The sequence below is a fragment of the Eptatretus burgeri genome, chromosome 11 (genome assembly GCF_056783735.1).
Source record: "Eptatretus burgeri isolate ZD-2024b chromosome 11, Ebu_testis_v1, whole genome shotgun sequence".
In the NCBI taxonomy this organism is placed as follows: domain Eukaryota; kingdom Metazoa; phylum Chordata; class Myxini; order Myxiniformes; family Myxinidae; genus Eptatretus; species Eptatretus burgeri.
This window is the reverse complement of record NC_140971.1, coordinates 2,493,820-2,513,715: the sequence shown is the minus strand read 5'-3', so window position 1 is coordinate 2,513,715 and position 19,896 is coordinate 2,493,820. Positions and strand designations below refer to the sequence as shown.

Below are 19,896 nucleotides of genomic sequence, written 5' to 3'. Positions count from 1 at the left end.
ATATATATATATATATATATATATATATATATATATATATATATATATATATATATATATATATATATATATATATATATATATACATATATATATATATGGGAGATAGATACAAATTCAGAGATAGTAGATTGAAAGTGAAATACCAGGGTGTTCCTAAAAGACCCAGACAACTTTGGTTAATATATTTGGAACCACAAATGACACAATACCCTTTGGTTTATATGATCCGGAAACTCATAAAAAAAGTTTTGTGCACAGCATCAGTGCACTTCAATGTGAGCTCCGTTTGTCATGCTCAGGACATCAAGGTGGTACACGAGTTCTTGACATGTTCGGCTCAGCATGTTTGCGTCCACCAGTGTGCATGCAGCTGTGGTCCGAGAACGAAGATCCCGCAGGTTTGCTACCATGGTGTTGTGGACAACATCTTCGACAAACCCCCACAAAAAATTAAAGGGGGTTATGTCTGGTGATTGTGGGGGCCAAGTGGTTGGTCCATCTCAGGCAATCCAGCAACCTGGAAATTTTTCATTCAGGACGGCTCAAACGACTAAGGCCCAATGATGGGGAGCGCCATCCTGTTGAAAAATGATATTGGGTTATGGGTCTTCAATCTGTGAGAAGGTTAATCCTTCCAACATGTTCATGTAACTTGTTGAGATCACTGTATCCTCCGCAAAGAAAAACAGACCCACCAATTGCTCATGGAGAAGGCCACACCACACATTGACCTTTGGACTGTGGCATATGTGTTCAATAACCACATGGGGGTTTTCAGAGCCCCATGTCCTCACATTGTGCCGGTTGTCCTTTCCCGATACATGAAAGCAAGCTTCGTCTGTGAACATGACCTTATTCAGGTAACCTTCGTCATCTTCGATGTGACTGAGAATTTCCAAAGGAACACCTTGTGTTTGGGTCCGTCTTTGGATTTGAGTTGCTGGAGAATCTGCACCTTATCAGAATAAAGGTTCAGTCTTTTATGCAAAATCCTTTGTACAGACAGTGGTGGTGGGTTGTCCCAGTTGTCTCGATGTGCATCAGATTGATTTTCTGGGACTTTGTTGAAATGAGTCACGCACTTGTTCAACGTTTGCTGCACCTGTGTTTGGTTGACTGGTACTTTTCTGTTTCTGACAACTTCGAATCTTTTTAAACCTCTTGTACCACTCTCTGAATCTAGTCCGCAATAGTGGATTCCTTACATACCTTGCATGAAAATTATGCTGAACTTTCTTGTCGGATCTTATCTTAATTTACCAATCAACGCACTGAGCTTTCTCCTGTGGAGTCACCATTTTCTTTTACATTAAACCACCAGACCTTAAAATAAAGAAAACTTTATGAGTTTCTGTATCATATAAAATAAATGGTATCACTTTATCATTTGTGGTACTGAATATATTAACAACCAAAGTTGTCTGGGTATTTTTGGAACAACCTGTATAGAGATGGGAATAATAAAAATTGTGAAAAAATGGGTTGAACAAATGGAAAAGGTGCGAGTGTTAATGGTAAAGGAAATGGAAGTTGAAAGGGGGGGGGGGTGGGGGAAAGACATTTATCAGCTTAAACACTGGAATAATTTTTTTAACGGGGTGTAAGGAACTGATAAGAATAGATTTCTGATAAGAGAGCTTAAAAAACTGGGAAAGAAGTTAGTTTAATGTCCAACCTCAAACTCCGTGTCCAACCTCGTCCTTGTGATCAATCTAATCCTCCCGGAAGCCAATGCTGTGACATCAACTTCAGTCTCATGTTCTGGGCATGTGAGGGTCTCCACTATGGTCATATTGATCCAGATGTACTGCTCCAGTGATTGGATCATGCCTGGTCGCGAACAGCGCAGACATTTAACTATTCCTGGAATGTTGACTCTTCCTTCTAAACGGAGCTGTTGAAGAGATGCATGAAGAGCAGCAAAACAACCACTCTGGCCAACTCCAGAGCTGTGGATGCAGGAGAAATGGAGGGTGGCAAACAACCGAACAGAGAAATGCAAATTCTGAGAACAAAAGCTTCTTTTTCTGACACAACCTAAAGTTCTAAGGAGGGGCTTGCACAAACTGAAACGGAAAACCAAGAAGGAACCCGAAGAAGTAAATAGCAAAGATGGAGTCATCAGGAGGAACCTGGAAAGGATTCGGGTTTCAGCCGCAACTCCACTACCCTCAAACCCATCCAGGCACAGCCAAGTGAGTCTTAAAGAAAAATTTCTGTAAGAATTCACTTCTCCTTAGAGAGATAGATAACAAAAGAGAGGAATAGAGAGTAAAATAGATGAAAGAGAAGAAAAAGCAAGAATTAGAATGAATAAAGAGAATTATGAAAAAAAAATGCAAAAGGAACAAAGAACAAACATCACTGAAACACAAATTATAAGGACATAAGTCAATAAAAAGGGGAAAATCAACACAACTATGTGAGATTTAAACCTGGAATCCCTGTATCATGAGCTATGTGGTCACATGGGCACAGCAAAAATGCCAACTTGGACACAAAGGAAAAATAAATAGGAACTAGATATCTGCGATCACAAAGCGATCACAATTTCTAGAGTGTTGAAAGTTCCCAACAGCACAGTGAGCTCCATCATTAGGAAATGGAAAGAAGATGGAACTCCCCAGACTCTTCCTTGAGCTGGCTGTCTGACCAAACTGAGCGACTGGGCAAGAAGGTCAAGAGCTCAATGACCACTCTGACAGAACTACAGAGTTCCTTGGCTGAGATGAGAGAACCTGCCAGGAGGACAATAATCTCTGCAGCACTTCAAAAAAATCTCAGTTTTATGTGAGAGTGGCCAGACAGAAGCCACTCCTGAGAAAAAGGCACACAATGGCACACCTGAAATTTGCAAAAAGGCACGTGAAAGATTCTGAGAGCTTGAGGTAAAACATTCTGTGGTCTGATGAGATGAAAATTTAACTCTTTGGCCTGAATGAAAAGTTCTACGTCTGGCGGAAACCAAGTACAGCTCATCACCCATCTAACACCATCCCTACCATGAAGCATGGTGGTGGCAGCATCATGCTATGGGGGATGCTTTTCAGCGGCAGATTCTGAGGGACTTGTAAGGATAGAGGGAACAATGAAAGGAGCCAAATGCAGGTAATCCACACAAATCTCACACTCTCACTATGTCTCTTCGAAAGGACCGTTTACAAAACCCCCCCATCCACTTTCTCAACAATCCTCCGGAAGAAGTCTTTTCTTTCAAGCTTCTGGGTCTCACTATCTGCCATGACCTTTCCTGGGAAAGTCACATTTCCAACCTCGCCTCAAAAGCCAGTCGCCGACTGGGAATCCTCCGTCGTGCAAAGTCCTTCCTCGGCCCTCTTGAGCTCCTGACTACTTACAAAGCTTTTGTCCGTAGCCTGATGGAGTACTGCTCTCCCCTCTGGGCTGGTGCTCCTGCCTCCCACCTTTCTCGACTTCACGCTGTCGAAACCAGGGCTTTTAAGATCATCGGCATCTCCCGCAATGAAGCTGAGTCTTTGGGCCTCTCACTCAATCACCGCAGGTTGGTCGGTGGTCTTTCTGTCTTCTACCGACTCCTCTCCAGCCTTGCCCCCCCTGCTCTCTCTGCGATTTGTCCCAACCACATTTCCACAGGAAGCTCAAGTTCCGCCAACAACCCCTTTTTGGTAACACTACCAAAATCACGACTCACTGCTCATCTTCACTCTTTCATTCTTCTTTTTTCCCACCTTTGGAATAAACTTCCTCACTCTTTTCTTTCCCATTCTTCCCTCCAGGCTTTCAAAACAGCTGTTCACCACCACCTCTTATCTTCCCCCATCCAAATCCTCGATCTTTTCTACCCCCGATAATCCACCCAAGCCCACTTCCTTCAATTCTCCTGCTTTCCTTCCTGAAAGTCCCTGTAATGTCCATCTTCTCCTCGCCATGTTCCCCGTACCATCCCCATCCCTCTCCCTTCCACAGTTCACCTGTGTCTGTTCCCCAATGTTTTGTCCCTTCCACTCCCACCCCTCTTGTCTCATGCCTCCTTGCTGTGAGTTGTGTGTTAGCTCTCATACGAGCCTCGACCAAGGTATACAAAAAAAAAAAAAAAAAAAAAAAAAAAAAAATCCTTGAGGAGAACCTGCTTCAGAGTGCAGAAAACCATAGACTGTGGTGAAGATTTGCGTTCCAACAGGACAATGACCCCAAGCACCCAGCCAAAGCAACACAAGAATGGCTTCAGAACAAGAATGCGAAAGTTGTTGAGTGGCCCAGCCAAAGCCCAGACTTGAATCCCATTGAGAATCTGTGGAAAGACTTGAAGATTGCCGTTCACTCACGCTCCCCATCCAACTTGACAGAGCTTGATCAAATCTGCAAAGAAGAATGGGAGAAACTTCCCCAAATTCAGATGAGGAAAGCTCATAGAGACATACCCAAGAAGATGCAAAGCTATAATCATTGCCAAAGGTGCTTCTTCAAAGTATTCACTTAGGGGGTTGAATACTTATTGATGCAAGACCTTTCAGCTTTTCATTTTTAATTTATTTGTAAAAATTTCGAAAAACATGTTTTCACTTTGTCATTTTGGGGTATTTGGTGTCCATTGGGAACAATTTTTTTTTATTTAATCCTTTTTTAATTCAGGCTGTAACACAGCAAAATGTGACAAAAGTCGAGCAGTGTGAATAATTCTGAAGGCACTGTAATTATGTGCATTACTAAATTTAGAAATTGATGTCTCATCAATATTTTATTCAAAGAAGGTGCTGTTCCCAGGAAATCCACAAACCATGTTGGCTGTGAATGGGGAAAGTGTGCCCTCATATTCTCCAGTGGCTAAACGGGCTGCTGGATTACAAAATTCTGGTTGTTGTTTCGAAGATGCATATTTAAAACAGATGGCACAATCAGCAAGTACAGCTGCCCAGCAGGTATGGTTCTGGGCTGATGTATTGACCACCAAGTAGTCCTCATCTAAGAATGCACAGGCAACATGTATCCGGTATCATAAGTACCTTCCTAAATGGAGGAGCATCATGTGACTGCAATGAGCAGACGGTGAGACCTGTTTGGGAAGACCGCCCTTTCCCGTTTGGAAGGGCACAACACACGAAGCGTGCGTAGTGCTGGATGAAGATCAGTCAGTGGTCCAAATGTCCGACCTGGGCCTTGCCTGCAAGGCATCTGTACTACTTGGTGGAGGCATCAGTATGAAAATGTGTGGCTGACTTTAACTGTGGGTACAAGCCCTTTGAAGATGACGCCAGCTTAGGATGGCCAGCATATGCGAGTAGCCCACAAACTGTTGCCCTGGTTGAGGCATTAATGATCGAGGTTCACCATGTTAAGTTCGCAAAAGTAACAACAGAACTAAGAATTTCTCAACGTGGTGTTTTCACCATCATCCACGAACACTTGGATGAGATCAAGGTCAAGCAATTTTGGTTCCCAGAAACCTTAGCAGTGACAATCAAAAGTAATGGTTGGCATCACATCATGAGTTTGTTCAACCATTCATCACAGATCTGGATAATTTTATCATTCATATTGTAAACTCCCACATATACCAGATTATTTATTTATTTATATTATTTAGCGTGTGGCTGCTTGGCTGAATCTTTTTCTGGGGTCACAGTTGTGCTGCTGATTCAGTGCCCCTGTTACCAGCACACTGGTACTCATTTTTCTGACCTCGGAAGGATGACAGGCTGAGTCAACCCTACCTGGTGTTAATTCAACGGAGCAAAATGGACTTGAACTCAAGACCCTAGGATCTTAAGCCAAGCACCTTAACAATAAGCCATCACCAGGCCTACATATAGAGGATGACAAAAGGAACAATTGCATTGAAGTCAAATGACATTACATTGAAAAAGGATATGAACAAGTTGCCATGTTTTTGACTATTATGAGTAATCTTGATCTAAGAACATTTTAGAGGGCTTTCGTATCTGGGTGAAGGCAGACGAGAACCTGCAATGGATAAGCAAAGGAGATGTGGTCGGTTCAATGGACTCTGCGGCCTGGAGTCGGCGAAGCACCACCAAGATGGCTGTCGGGTTCGGTGGGCTTTCCTGATTCGTCCAACAGGTCACGTGCCATTGCCTCACTTGCTGGGGCTTCTCGCTCTCCTGAAGAAGATGAAGGTGTTATGAAGCTAAATAAAGGTCCCAAAGTCCAAATCTGAAGATCAACAACACGAGTATAAAGACAGACAAAGATTACCTTTTGAAGAATGAACGTGCGCACAGTGTAAGATGCCAAAGGTATCGCATCAAGTAGAGAGACGGTAAAATCTGCATAAATTTCCTTCCCTCTCTCCGGCCAGTAGCGATTACACTTCCCCTAAAAGAGGAACGCGAGGTGAAATAAAAAGATTTTTCACAACATTCTTGGTCATCAAAGTAAGAATAATAAATAGCCCTGTGGGGGACTGACAGTTATTTCCCCAACAAGTGTGGTGAAAATGAGGAATTAGGGAGAAGGAGCCATTGCCCCCCCCCATTCCTGAACTGGTATGGTCATGGGGGGCACAACTTAAGTTAACAGTATGGTCCTTATGTTTTATGAAAAGTATGGTCTACATCTGGCTGTCAGTTTCTGAGGAGATTTAAAAAAAAAAAAATTGCTTGAATTTGAGGTGAACCCCCCCTCCCCCCCCCCTGTTCAGCCTGTCCTTGGGGCAGATCCAGATGGTGAACACAACCCTACAAGACCTTATTCTGATATATCCCACCAAATTTGGTCCATATCAATCGGGTAATTTGTGAGGAGAAGATGTTTTAATCAAACGTTAATGGACAGACGGACAGACACCAGGACCCACTCTATGAGCTTATTTTGGAGAAATAATCTAAAAAGAAACAAATGAAGAGGTTGATGGACAAAAGGATATACCTACCATTTGCTCATCTTCTTGGGAGCAAAGAAGAACTATGTTGCTGCACCTTTGCTCCCAGACCATCCTCCAAAAGTCGGCCATCGTGCTCGGCAATGGGGACTGAGTGGCAATGTAAGCTCTCGGTCGATTGTAACCGTCAATGTAGTTTGCATTGATGTAATCACTGCCAGGAATTCCTGCACAAAAAGAAATTCATTAAAACGGGGAAACTGCACTACAGAGGGCTTAAAATGAGGACATTTGCAGATAAAGAAAAGGTACCGAAGATGTAAGTACCTGGTGTGGCAGAGAGACACACCCGAGAGTGGTCAAAAGCGACAACATTGGTAAAGCGGTTTTTGTGTTGGTTTACATCCAACATCGAGTTTGTCCAGGTGGCCTCCACTGACTGATCTAGAGACTGTAAAGAACAACACAAAAGTACATGGAAAGTAAAAATGTGATCTTAAGCTTGTGAAGGACAGAGATAAAACCTATTTACTTACAGTACTGTTCCTCGAACGGAAATGTGCAAGCTCAGCATTTGAAAGACCATTCTTGGATGTCGGTTAAACATCATTGCAATGATAACATGAGATTAAAAGTAGAGGTTACAAGTAACCTGCATACAGTTTGAAACAAACGTGGTATTTTTGTGTATATCTTTAGTTCTGCAAGTAATGTAGTATTTTCATTTATCATGATTCAATTAAGAATTCAAATATTACATTATAGGTTAATTTTAGGATGGCCAGAAAGTGATAGTTTGTTTTTCATATATTATTTTCCATGAAACTTGTGCTAACTGGCAACCTGAGAGTGCGGGAAACATTTGAACATTCATTTGCATATCCTCTCCCCGTGGTTGTTTCAAACTCGTCATTACTCGAGCCGACCGATTGGTGTGTACGACCGATTAGAATGTATGACGAATTGGAGCGTTAGACAAATTGGAGTGTTAAACCGATTGGAATGTACGACTAATTGGAGTGTAAAACCAATGGAAATGCAAGACCGATTGGTGTAGACCAATTGGAGTGCAAGGCCGATTGAGGTGTACGACCGATGGGAGTGAAAGACCATTAGAAACCGTGTGTGGAGTATGGGAAGAGACCAGTTAGGGGACTTCAGCAACAGAGGTTAACGAGATTCGGGGAGGGTCAAATAGTGTCCGCCATAAGGCCTAGCAAGTTACTGTGCCAACGTGATCTTGCCCATTTTAAGTGATCATGTCCTCTCGTTCTCAACAACCTTCTCAACTGGTCTTCTGTGTCTGGTTTTCAATTCACCCCCACCCCAACCTCCTCCCCCAAATTATACATATTTATTTTTCCTTTGTGTTTTAGCTTCACTGCCAATCAACAGCTTAGTAATTAGCGATTTCCGTCGATTCTTCTTTCTCATCGAGTTTGCTACTGTGTGCTTTAAATAAATTATTGTTTATAATCAAAGTGGTCTGTCTTGTGAGCCCATCCCCTGCACAGTGGGAGATGGAGTTTTGTAATCTGTGTGTGTGCATGTTTTTTTATTTGTGTCGTGTCATTGCACTGACTTTGCCATTGTCTGTTGGAAGGACCGCAGGAGGTGCCTGGAGGTTGGATGCCACTGACAGCGTAGAGCAGAATACATTAGGTGTTTGCACGTGCGTGCCAAGGCCATAACATTTTTACCATTTGAGCCATTGTCATCAAATTTCCGACAAACCTTTATTACGAGAATATGGTGAACAATAATTAACAAGATGATTTTTTAATTAATTTTTTAGCCTTTATTTTCATCAAGTTTAGTTCGAGCACGAAGCGGATGCGGACGGGCATCACATTTTGAGATGCTTTCTAGTTTGCTTCTGTGGTGTAATTAGGACCGAAATTGAATCTCCTGGGAGGTTAAATGACGGGTTTCCACTTGACCTGGTAGTCTCTCTGAACTCGTCGATAAAAGAGCTCCACTCTCAGGATGTTGCAAACAGCTGCCCGGAGGGACATGATAATACATAAACAAAGTGCATCAGAATAACTCTTTGCATAACACACATCATTATCATCATCGTCATCAGTTTGACCAATCATTTTCATTAAATTGGATTGACCAATCAATAAAAAAATAAACAAGCGAGGAAGGAGCGGGGGGAGGGGGGGAGGGGGGGGGGAAGCGAGAAACAGAAAGAGACAAAGTTGAAGAATTGCAACAATCATAACATTACAGTACATTAACACACCTGTATATTTTGTATAGTGTTGAGGCTCATGGAGGAACTAGAATACAGAACAGATCAGGATGTAACAGGATGAAAAGGAAGTAGAAAGAGAGGGGGGGCACCAAAAGCAGGGTTAAGGGACAAAATAGAGGGAGACTTGGACAAATAAGGGATGTGGGGAAGAAGAAGAGGTACGGGAGGACGCACAGTGTAGACAAGATGGATACAGAAACAAACTTCATCCAAAAAAAAAAACAACTCACTTTGAGAAAAACAAAAGTTCAGAGAACCACATTCTTACAATTATAATCCTCAATCCAGATTGAATATCAAGTGAAAGAGAGTCCAACATCGATGGCATCCATGTCAGCACTCTCTTTATGAAGATAAATGAGTGTAAGAATCATGGGTACAGGTAACAGTTTGTGATTTTGTCATCAGAAAAAAACTGGAGGGTCATTCATGGGAAATGAGCGCCCTCCCACCCGCTCCCCCCGTCTGCTCCATCAGGTCTATGTCCAGCAATCGAGGCTGGTGAGTGGTCAGGGTGGGGGGGGGGACCCAGGGACCCAGCTTGGAACTCCTGAAACTATCCAATTTGTGTTGTTTTAAAAGTCGTTTGGTTGTGCATCTCAATTCAGAAATAAATTGTCAAAATAAATATAAGTTAAAATAAATAGTTCAAAATAATAAGTCTTTTCACATATTTAAATATAAATATCTGCCTCCTTTCTGGTCTTTCACCTTCTGGTCTTTCTGACCTTTGTACCCCCCCACCTCCAGGTTTCTACAAGGCGCACATGGTCCACTATCAACCCACTTCTCGCGAACTACCCAAATCCAGGGTCACCTCCACTCATTCGTTCCTCTTTTTCCACCTGTGGAACCAACTTCCACATCCTCTTCAATCTCATTCTTCCCTTCAGCTTTTCAAGACAGCTGCTCACTACCATCTCAGATCTTCCCCAATCCAAAACCATGATCTTTACGATCCTTGTTACCCCCCCCCCCCCAACCCCACGTCCTTCCAAATTTTCAGTTTTTCCCTCTGAGACTTTCCTTCTATACCCATGTTCACCCCTGTGCGTCCTCTCCTACCCCTCATTCTTACCTGCATCCCTTGTTTGTCCATCCATCTATTTTTTCGCAAAAACAGTATTTTTAGATCCTCGTGGAGGATCTCTAAGTCTTACTCACGTTGTTGTTCTTGGACTTTTTTGTTTCACAGCCTACAGTTTTCATCGAAACTTCCTGAAACTTGGCATATATATGTAAAAATACCCTGCGCAGACAGAAACAATCTCCGATTTTGAAAATTCCTCCGAGAAAAAAAGTTATGACATAAAAATATCTCCGCTAATGGAAATCGTCGAAAAAAAAATCTCGGAAACTAGGCAAGCCTTTTGAATTCTGTTTGCGGGAATCGAACAGGGCATTAGCAGAGATGAATTACCGCACATATGATACATCACAATGACGTCATATCAATTTTTATGACGTCATTCCTATTTTTTGACATTTTTTGTTTCACAACCCAGAGTTTTCATCGGATCTTCGTGAAACTTGCCATGTATATGCAGAAAGCCCACGCGCAGGCAGTAACCATCTCCGATTTTGGAAATTCTTCCGAGAAAAAAAGTTGACGTCATAATATCGCCGCTAATGGCAATCGCCTATACCATTATCTCCGAAACTAGGCAAGCTGTTTGAATTTTGTTTGCGGGAATCAAGCCGGGCATTAGCACAGATAATTTATCGCAAACCTGATACATCACATATTCGTTTTTATGATGTCATCATTAAGAGGACGAGGATCTTAGCTCATTTGAGCTTGTTTATTTTTTTTGTTAATCAATTACTTAATTATTATCGATTTATTAATTACTTATTTATTTTATTTCTCATCCTGGCAATATCTCAGGCATCTTTTGAGCTGAGAAGCTCATATTTGGACATGACAATGAGGAAGTGATTTGGCGATAAAGAGTATTTTTGATTTGATTAATCAATCAATTATTTTCTTTTTTGCTTTCTGGGCGATATCTCAGCCATCCTTTGTGATAGGAAGCTGAAATTTAGGGACAAAAGTAAAGATGTGCTTTGGCAAAAACTGTATTTTCTATTTTTTGATGAATCAATTAATTCATTCACTACACAATTATCGATTTATTAATTACTTATACATTTTATTTCTCATCCTGGCAATATCTCAGACACCGTTTGAACAAGGAAGCTGATATTTGGACCTGACAGTGATCAAGTGATTTGGCTATAAACAGTATTTTTGATTTATTGATTAATCAATGAAATATTAAATTTTTCGATTAATTACTTAATTTTCAAAAAGTTACAGATTCGGATGAAACGGTGGTGGTTTCGGTATGCCGTTAGCCAATTGATCAAGGTATTAATCAATTATTTTATGATTATATTTTATTTATTTTAACTATGCATTGAATCAAAGTTATTGTGCACCGCTCCCTCCCAATTCAACTCCATGTGCTGCAAGGTGGCATCGTCAGGCGCCGAAGGTTGTCACGCACTGGAGGATTTGTTATTTATTTATTTGGTTTGAGGGTGGTGTACTTGGAATGACTTCCAAAATGCATTGACCTTGTCACATATAAGACTGAACGTAAAATGAAACATCGAATGATGTCTTACGTGACCATTGATGTTGATAGTGCATCATGCACTACACCTTTGTCGATAAGATGTACAGTTTGATTAAGTGTCACTCTCCAGTTAAAACTTCACTCCTCCACTATGACTGGGGAGGCAATGGCAAACCACCCAATGCAATCCTTGCCATGAGTCTGCTTTGGCAGAATGGAATTAACCTTCAGGTAAACCATGAAACAACAAGAACGGCACTCGGTAGAGCGCATACCTCCGTCAGGCTGAACAGTTTACGTTTTGTATCCCAGTGATAGGTCGGCTCTGGATTCAGACCTGAACCAAAATCGAATCGGCTTGTTCTTGTCACCAAACAAACACATCTACTTGGTTTTGTCATAACCCGCCCTTAACTTTTTGAGATATAATGCTATATATCATTTTCACCCCATCTCTCAATGGTGAAGACTCACTGTCCTGTAAAATAAAAAATTTAAAATCTCGTATCTGGATCTGGATTCGGATCTCCATCAAAATCGAATCAATTCTTCCTTGTCACACACCCAACCTGTCCACCAAGTTTCGTCCAAATCCATCCACAACCTTTCTGAGATATCCTGCTCACAGACAAACAGACAGACAATAACAACCATTAAGCTGAGGCCGTGTAAACTGTCAGGCATTTTCAAAAGAGAATAGACTGGTGACTGGAGCCAATAACGTCAAGAGTAGAGAAAGTGAGTTTTAGAAGTATCTTTTCACTCACTTACACCCTCTCACCCACCTCACCTCACCTCACAATCCATCTTTCTTATACAAGCAGGTCATGATGTCACCTCTCCTCTCTCCTTTTCCTGTTCATCCATTCCCTTGCTTGGGTCCACCTGTTGTGCCACCTGCCTCAATGCGAGTGCCTTCTCCTCTCTATCATGTTGCTCTTCCATGAACATACACATATGTTACACAAAAAAAGGTTTGTACAATGACATTAAAAGCCAATTCTGATAATTCACCTCATATTCGAGTTGAAAGCCTCGCCCTCCTCCAGCTGAAAGGTGTTCAACGTGGAGAGCAAAATCTTCCTTCAATACAGCAAGGGAGGAGTGGTCATCTGAATAATGTGGGAGGAAGAAGGAAGAACAGGAGCAAAAATGTATAATCTGCACATTATCTCATCTACCAATGAGCAATTCAATTAATAACAACAGGGGGTAGATGCAGAGAAAGAGAGACAGAGAGGGAGAGATGGAGACAGACAGAGAAAAAGGGTGGGGGAGAGGTGGGTATAAGATGAAGAAAAAAAAAAACCTTTCGATTCGGAAAAGTCACAATCAATAAGAACACAAAGAACATCAGGTTTTATTTCATAATACGATGGTCCAATCGAGGATAATCACAGGTTGTGGTTAAATATTTGATTTTTCCAAAGCAATATATCTCACACTCAAGGCCCTCATATTGCTCAAAAGCTCCGAGTCTGGGAGGTCGGTGGTTAAAACTCCGGCTGAGTCATACCAAAGACTTTAAAAATGGCACGTGCTGCTTCCTTGCTTGACATTCAACATTTAAAACGATGGAGCATGCACATTCCCTATAGGTTGCCATCCAGAGGGAGGAGGGGATTCCTCCTGAGGAAACGCCTCGCCGAGTGTGGTCAGAGAAGCGGCACCATTGTTGCGACGTCGTTGGTAACCAGAATGCGCCAGGAAGTGACGGCACTTCCCCCAAGCTCAGTGGCTGTGTTTTTCTCATGTAATCGTCCTGTGTTGTATCTCATCTGTATGTCCAAGTATGTGTGAGTGGCAGCTCCATGACAAGCCTTATATCTTATTAAACAAAATTTAAAAAACAAAAACAAATCAAGACCCTCAATTCAAAAAACAATGGCGACCTGACTTTATACAATGTAAGCAGAAATGATAGGTTTGAAAACGTTTATTTTCCTTTGGAAGGAGAAGATGCAAGGTGAGAAGAGGGGGTTGATGAATAAAAGTTAACCTTTAACGTTTGGTTTGCTCCATTCATTCTCAGTTTGGAGATTTAAAAGTCCATCTGATATAATCAAAATCATCATTATCATCATGAACAGAAAACATTCTCATCATCACACAAATTCTTCCCACGTTAGCAAAAGGCCCTTTCTTACTCCACCAACTTTTTAGGCAAATTTCTGTCGGCTCCGACTCCATGGATTCCGGAAGTCCCGCCCCCTCAAGCTCATCTCCTTTCCTGGTCACGCCCTCTGTTCGTTTCCTGCAGGTGATGGCAAAAATGCTCGTGAGAAATGTCGGTGCTGCCGGTAAAATTACCAGTTGCCTCAACAACACAAACTACGCTCGGGACTGACAGAATAAGTGGAGAAAAGCAAAGCTGGGGTACAGAGCAGAGTCAGATCAGTTCTCACAAACTCAGTGGCTGTGTATTTGTGTATGCAGCTACTCCACGAGCCTAAGGCCCAATAAAGAAAAAACTAGAACGGGCACTCGGTAGAGCGCATACCTTCGCCGCCGCAACTTTTTTCCGGGCACATTTGAAAAACGTCATTTTAAAACGTCCATGACGTCACAACCGTCAGTCCGATTGACGTCAAATTTGGTGTGTAACCTCTTTGAAGGCAGTCCAACAAAATGGAATGATAAACACTGAAAAATTAAAAAGTTGAAAAATGACGTCATCTTTTGACGTCATTTGACGCACTTCCGCGGACGTCACGTCCAATCGGGGACTACCATTCTGAAAGCTCGTAGTTCACCGAATGTTTTAACGTTGGTTTCATGTCAATAGCTCTATTAGATCTGAAGCTATGCCTACAAGTATATTTTGACCTTGATGTGACCTTGACCTTGACTACAGAGTTAATTGGCAAAACCTGTACATCAATAAACAGATATTTTGGTACTGATCCTAATGCCTGGATTTGGGAGACTTTGCTTTATAAATTATATAGATATTTGAATGTAAAATATCAGGACATTTTAACCACAATTGAAAAACGTCATGTTCAAACGTCAATGACGTCATAACGGTCAGTCCGATCGAAGTCAAATTTGGTGAGTGACGTCCTAAAGGTAAGTCCTACAAAACGGTATGATCAAAACTGATGAGATCGAAAATTGAAAATTTACGTCATCTTGTGACGTCATTTAGACGCACTTCCAATGACGTTACGTCAAATCCGACACTACATATCCGAAAGGTATCTCGTCATGGAACAATATGGTGGTGGTTGCATGTCGATAGCTGTATTATGAAGGAAGCTATGCTCAAAAGAGTGTTTTTGACCTTTTCATGACCTTGACCTTGACCTTTGACCCGATCGCTCCCAAAATCTAATTAAATCATCCTTGGATACTCACAAATCATCCCACCAAATTTCATGCAATTCGGTTTAATATTTTCTGAATTATGCGAATAACAAACAAACACACATATTCACAAATAAATAAATACACAGCGACCAAAACATAACCTTTCGCAGAATGCGAAGGTAATAAAAACGTGAATACACAGGAGAAATGGGAATACAGACTTCTTCTTCTTCTTCCTCACGAGGTTGAGTCATTAAAACTCCTGGGTCTCACGATCAGCCATGATCTTTCTTGGGCAAACCACATTTCAAAGTTGGCCTCCAAAGCCACTAGGCATCCTCTGTCATGCAAAGTCCTTCCTTAGCACACCTAAATTCTTTTCCACCTACAAGGCCTTCATCCACAGATTGACGGAGTACTGCTCTCCCCTCTGGGCTGGCGATCCTGCCTCACATCTTGCTTAGCTTCATGCCGTGGAAATCAACGCCTTCAGGATCATTGCAATCTCCCAAGATGAAGATGAATCAATGGGTCTATCACTTTGCCATCGCAGACAGGTCAGTGGTCTCTCTGTCTTCTACCGCCTCCTTTCTGGTCTTGCACCTTCTTACTCTCCGTGCTTTGTCCCCGCACCCCCCCCCCCTCCCGGGTTTCTGCAGGGTGCACACAGCCCACCATCAACCTCCTTCTTGTGAAACTACCTAAATCCAGGATCACTGCTCACCTTCACTCATTTGTTCCTCTTTGTCCCCACCTGTGGAATGAACTTCCACATCCTCTTCAATCTCATTCTTCCTTCCAGGCCTTCAACCACCATTTCAGACCGTCCCAAATCCAAAACCATGATCTTTTCTCCAACCGTTAAACTCCCTAAATTTCCATTTTTTTTTTTTTAATTCCTGTGAGTTTGCTTTTGTATCAATCTTGTCCATGTGCATCCTCCCCCTACCCTTCATCCTTCCCCACATCGCTTATTTTGCCGAGTCTCCCTCTCTTTTGTCCCTCAACTCTGTTGTTATTGGTGCTTCCCCTTTCTCTTTTTACTGTTCCTTTTGTTATTTTGTGGCCTGATCCCTTCTGTGTTCTAGCTCTTCCATGAGTCTTGAGTTTGTATTTCAAAAAAGGAAGCAATCTTCTATTGCCAAGCATATTGTATACGTTAGACACAGGAAAATAAAGCATTGTGAGGAGAAAACATTTCCAATAATCTTCAAAAACAGGAATGGCACTGAAGAACAATACCTCGGTGGTATCTCAAGTACACAAATACCTTTCCAGACAACAAGCATCCGATGTCTAGAGACAAATAATCGCGAAACACACAATGTTTGGATCTGACTCGCATGCGTAACAAAAGGATTACACTGTAGACCTTCAATAAGGAGGTCGTTTTAGACAGGGCTTAAACACAAGAGTGAAAGAAACGAGACAAATGAGGTGAATGACTCAAAACTACCCATGCATAAAGCTAGCCGTTACCTTTTCAGATGAATTATTGTTGTAACGATGGCAATGATGAAAAGAACAGAGAGAACAGGACCCAACACCCACAGTTGACCTTCTGGTTGATTCCAGGTTTGGGGTGAAGAGGCAGCAAGACCAAGGGGAGAGGAAGGTGGGCTTATGATCAACTGCCTCTAGGGAAGGAATAAAGTAGAAAGGTGTGAATGGTTACAGGAGTCAGAGAGAGATCGTTTTTCTTGAACAACCACCTTTCCACATGTGAAGGTAATTTATTTTTACATTTTAAAGCAGACATTAAGGCTGATGGAAGCGCAGAACAACAGGGGGGGGGGGCAGTGGATCACAGACAAAATAGGGGAAAGGGATAACAGTGGGAGAACAACAAAAGAATGCATGATGGCACAAGAAGAGGTATTGCAAGAGGAGGGTGAGAATAGCAGGTATACTAAAGCTGAGTAGGAAATGTGAGAGGGAACGAGGCAACGGTGGGCAGCAGCCTTAAAATCCTGTCGGGATGAGCATGACACAGACTCAGAAACAGTTACATTTGAAGAAAGGAATGAAAGAATGGACGAAAGCTATATGTATATATATATTTTTTTTTCCATATAAACAAGGTGTGCACCGACATCTCACGTTATCGCCCATACCTACAATGTGACTTGTACAATGTACAAGTTTTGCTGTGAGCATGAGATCAACCTAAATTAACTAAAAATAAACAAACAAGTACATATGAAGAATTTGAATAAATGAGAAGATTTAGACTTGGGATGGAAACAAGGAAAAGGGTTCTGGCAGAACACATATCACCTGGGGAAACAGGTGCTGGATGGTGGTGAGAGGGCAGGACGAACAGGACCAGAATATAACTGGAAAAAGGACTCAGGTCAGGTCAGGTCAGGAATGGGAGCATGCGGAGAAGCACGTCGCTGCATCGCCCCGGAGCAGCACGTGGCTGCGTCGCCCCAGAGCAGCACGTGGCTGCGCCGCCTCACCCCGGAGCAGCACGTCATTGCGTCCCCTCACCCCGGAGCACCACGTCATTGTGTCGCCTCACCCCGGAGCACCACGTCGCTGCGTCACCTCGCTCCGGAGCAGCACGTCGCTGCGTCGCCTCGCCCCGGAGCAGCACGTCATTGTGTCGCCTCACCCCGGAGCAGCACGTCATTGTGTCGCCTCACCCCGGAGCACCACGTCGCTGCGTCACCTCGCTCCGGAGCAGCACGTCGCTGCATCGCCTCGCCCCGGAGCAGCACGTCACTGCATCGCCTCGCCCCGGAGCAGCACGCCGCTGCGTCGCCTCGCCCCGGAGCAGCACGTCATTGTGTCGCCTCACCCCGGAGCAGCACGTCATTGTGTCGCCTCACCCCGGAGCAGCACGTCACTGCATTTCCTCGCCCCGGAGCACCACGTCGCTGCGTCGCCTCGCCCCGGAGCAGCACGCCGCTGCGTCACCTCGCTCCGGAGCACCACGTCGCTGCGTCGCCTCGCCCCGGAGCAGCACGTCACTGCGTCGACTCACCCCGAAGCACCACGTCGCTGCGTCACCTCGCTCCGGAGCAGCGCGTCGCTGCGTCGCCTCGCCCCGGAGCAGCACGTCACTGCGTCGACTCACCCCGAAGCACCACGTCGCTGCGTCGCCTCACCCCGGAGCAGCACGTCACTGCATCGCCTCGCCCCGGAGCAGCACGTCACTGCGTCGCCTCACCCCGGAGCAGCACGCCGCTGCGTCGCCTCGCCCCGGAGCAGCACGTCGCTGCGTCGCCTCGCCCCGGAGCAGCACGTCACTGCATCGCCTCGCCCCGGAGCAGCACGTCACTGCGTCGCCTCACCCCGGAGCAGCACATCACTGTGTCGACTCACCCCGGAGCACCACGTCGCTGCGTCACCTCGCCCCGGAGCACCACGTCGCTGCGTCGCCTCGCCCCGGAGCAGCACGTCGCTGCGTCGCCTTGCCCCGGAGCAGCACGTCACTGCGTCGCCTCGCCCCGGAGCAGCACGTCACTGCGTCGCCTCACCCCGGAGCAGCACGTCACTGCGTCGCCTCGCCCCGGAGCAGCACGTCGCTGCGTCACCTCGCCCCGGAGCACCACGTCGCTGCGTCGCCTCGCCCCGGAGCAGCACGTCGCTGCGTCGCCTTGCCCCGGAGCAGCACGTCACTGCGTCGCCTCGCCCCGGAGCAGCACGTCACTGCGTCGCCTCACCCCGGAGCAGCACGTCACTGCGTCGCCTCGCCCCGGAGCAGCACGTCGCTGCGTCGCCTCGCCCCGGAGCAGCACGTCACTGCATCGCCTCGCCCCGGAGCAGCACGTCACTGCGTCGCCTCGCCCCGGAGCAGCACGTCGCTGCTGTAAATATATATATATATATATATATATATATATATATATATATATATATATATATATATATACACTTTTTTAATATAAACAAGGTGTGCACCGACATCTCACGTTATTGCCCATACCTACAATGTGACTTGTAGAATGTACAATTTTTGCTGTGAACATTAGATCAACCTAAATGAACTAAAAATAAACAAACAAGTACATATGAAGAATTTGAATAAATGAGAAGATTAGGGATCTTACTTGCAGGTTAGTGTTTCCTTCCTTCATGCTCTCCTCTTTTCCTATTTACTCGTTCTCTTGTTTGTGCTTAACTGTGACCCCATTGCTATCAGTACGTTCACTTTTTATCCTCTGGGTTTTGCAACAATCCTTTATCGTGTATTATCATATACAAACTTTTATATAATGAAATAAAATTCTGTATTCAGGACAAATTTTGTGACACACACACACACACATATATATATATATATATATATATATATACACATATACATACACACATAAATTTTGTTGTCGATATTGACAGAATATTTTGAAAAATCTTTGCACCAAGTGTTTGATTTGTGAGAACCTCACCGGTTGCGTGTCGAGTACAGCTGTACAGAAAACTCGACAGGGAAGGGTTAATGCAGAGAGAGGCTCGTTGAAATAACCACCGTAATCTCTCTCATTTCCGAGAGAGAAAGACGTCGGGAAGTGATTGAGTTGAGCGGCAATGGTGAAGGAGTGCCGCGGAGAGCGTCTGAGCCGAGAGGCATCAAGTACAGTAGACAGACCGTCGACAAGAATCTGATTAAAATAAGGACAAATTAAATAATGATGGGAATAACAAATCTCCCAGAGTTCAGTTATTGCCCCCAAAACCCTCCTTACCTCTTGCAAGTTGATATTATCTAGAGAAATATTCTCTGTCGTTTCAAACGGGACAAGTACAATGTAGACGGCTCTGTGTGAAAGAAGAATGGATTTTGGAAAAGCAACACATTGCTGGAAAAATTTTACAGAACACAAGGTTAAGAAATTGTCAGGAACTTTGTCATATTGCTATAAGGCCGAGGGAGTGGAGGGGGGAGGGGGGTGTCGGGGGGATGGGGTTCCACTTCA

The 19,896-nt window shown here is 43.8% G+C and overlaps 1 protein-coding gene across 6 annotated transcripts in view; it reads right to left on the bottom strand.

Annotated features, from left to right (window-relative positions):
- Window positions 1-19,896, bottom strand: part of LOC147016299 (receptor-type tyrosine-protein phosphatase S-like) — a 118,880-nt gene that overhangs the window by 25,303 nt on the left and 73,681 nt on the right. For 5 of the 6 annotated variants that reach the window (XM_085844904.1, XM_085844907.1, XM_085844902.1 and 2 more), the window contains 10 exons: window positions 19,666-19,738; window positions 19,369-19,581; window positions 16,451-16,608; window positions 13,810-13,916; window positions 12,677-12,774; window positions 7,148-7,271; window positions 6,872-7,047; window positions 6,196-6,315; window positions 5,944-6,101; window positions 1,679-1,952 (listed from right to left, as the gene is read on the bottom strand). In XM_085844904.1, the coding sequence (XP_085701030.1) occupies window positions 1,679-1,952; window positions 5,944-6,101; window positions 6,196-6,315; window positions 6,872-7,047; window positions 7,148-7,271; window positions 12,677-12,774; window positions 13,810-13,916; window positions 16,451-16,608; window positions 19,369-19,581; window positions 19,666-19,738 (1,501 nt within the window). The remainder of the gene's footprint in view (window positions 1-1,678; window positions 1,953-5,943; window positions 6,102-6,195; window positions 6,316-6,871; window positions 7,048-7,147; window positions 7,272-12,676; window positions 12,775-13,809; window positions 13,917-16,450; window positions 16,609-19,368; window positions 19,582-19,665; window positions 19,739-19,896) is intronic. The other variant, XM_085844906.1, reaches the window with a different exon arrangement.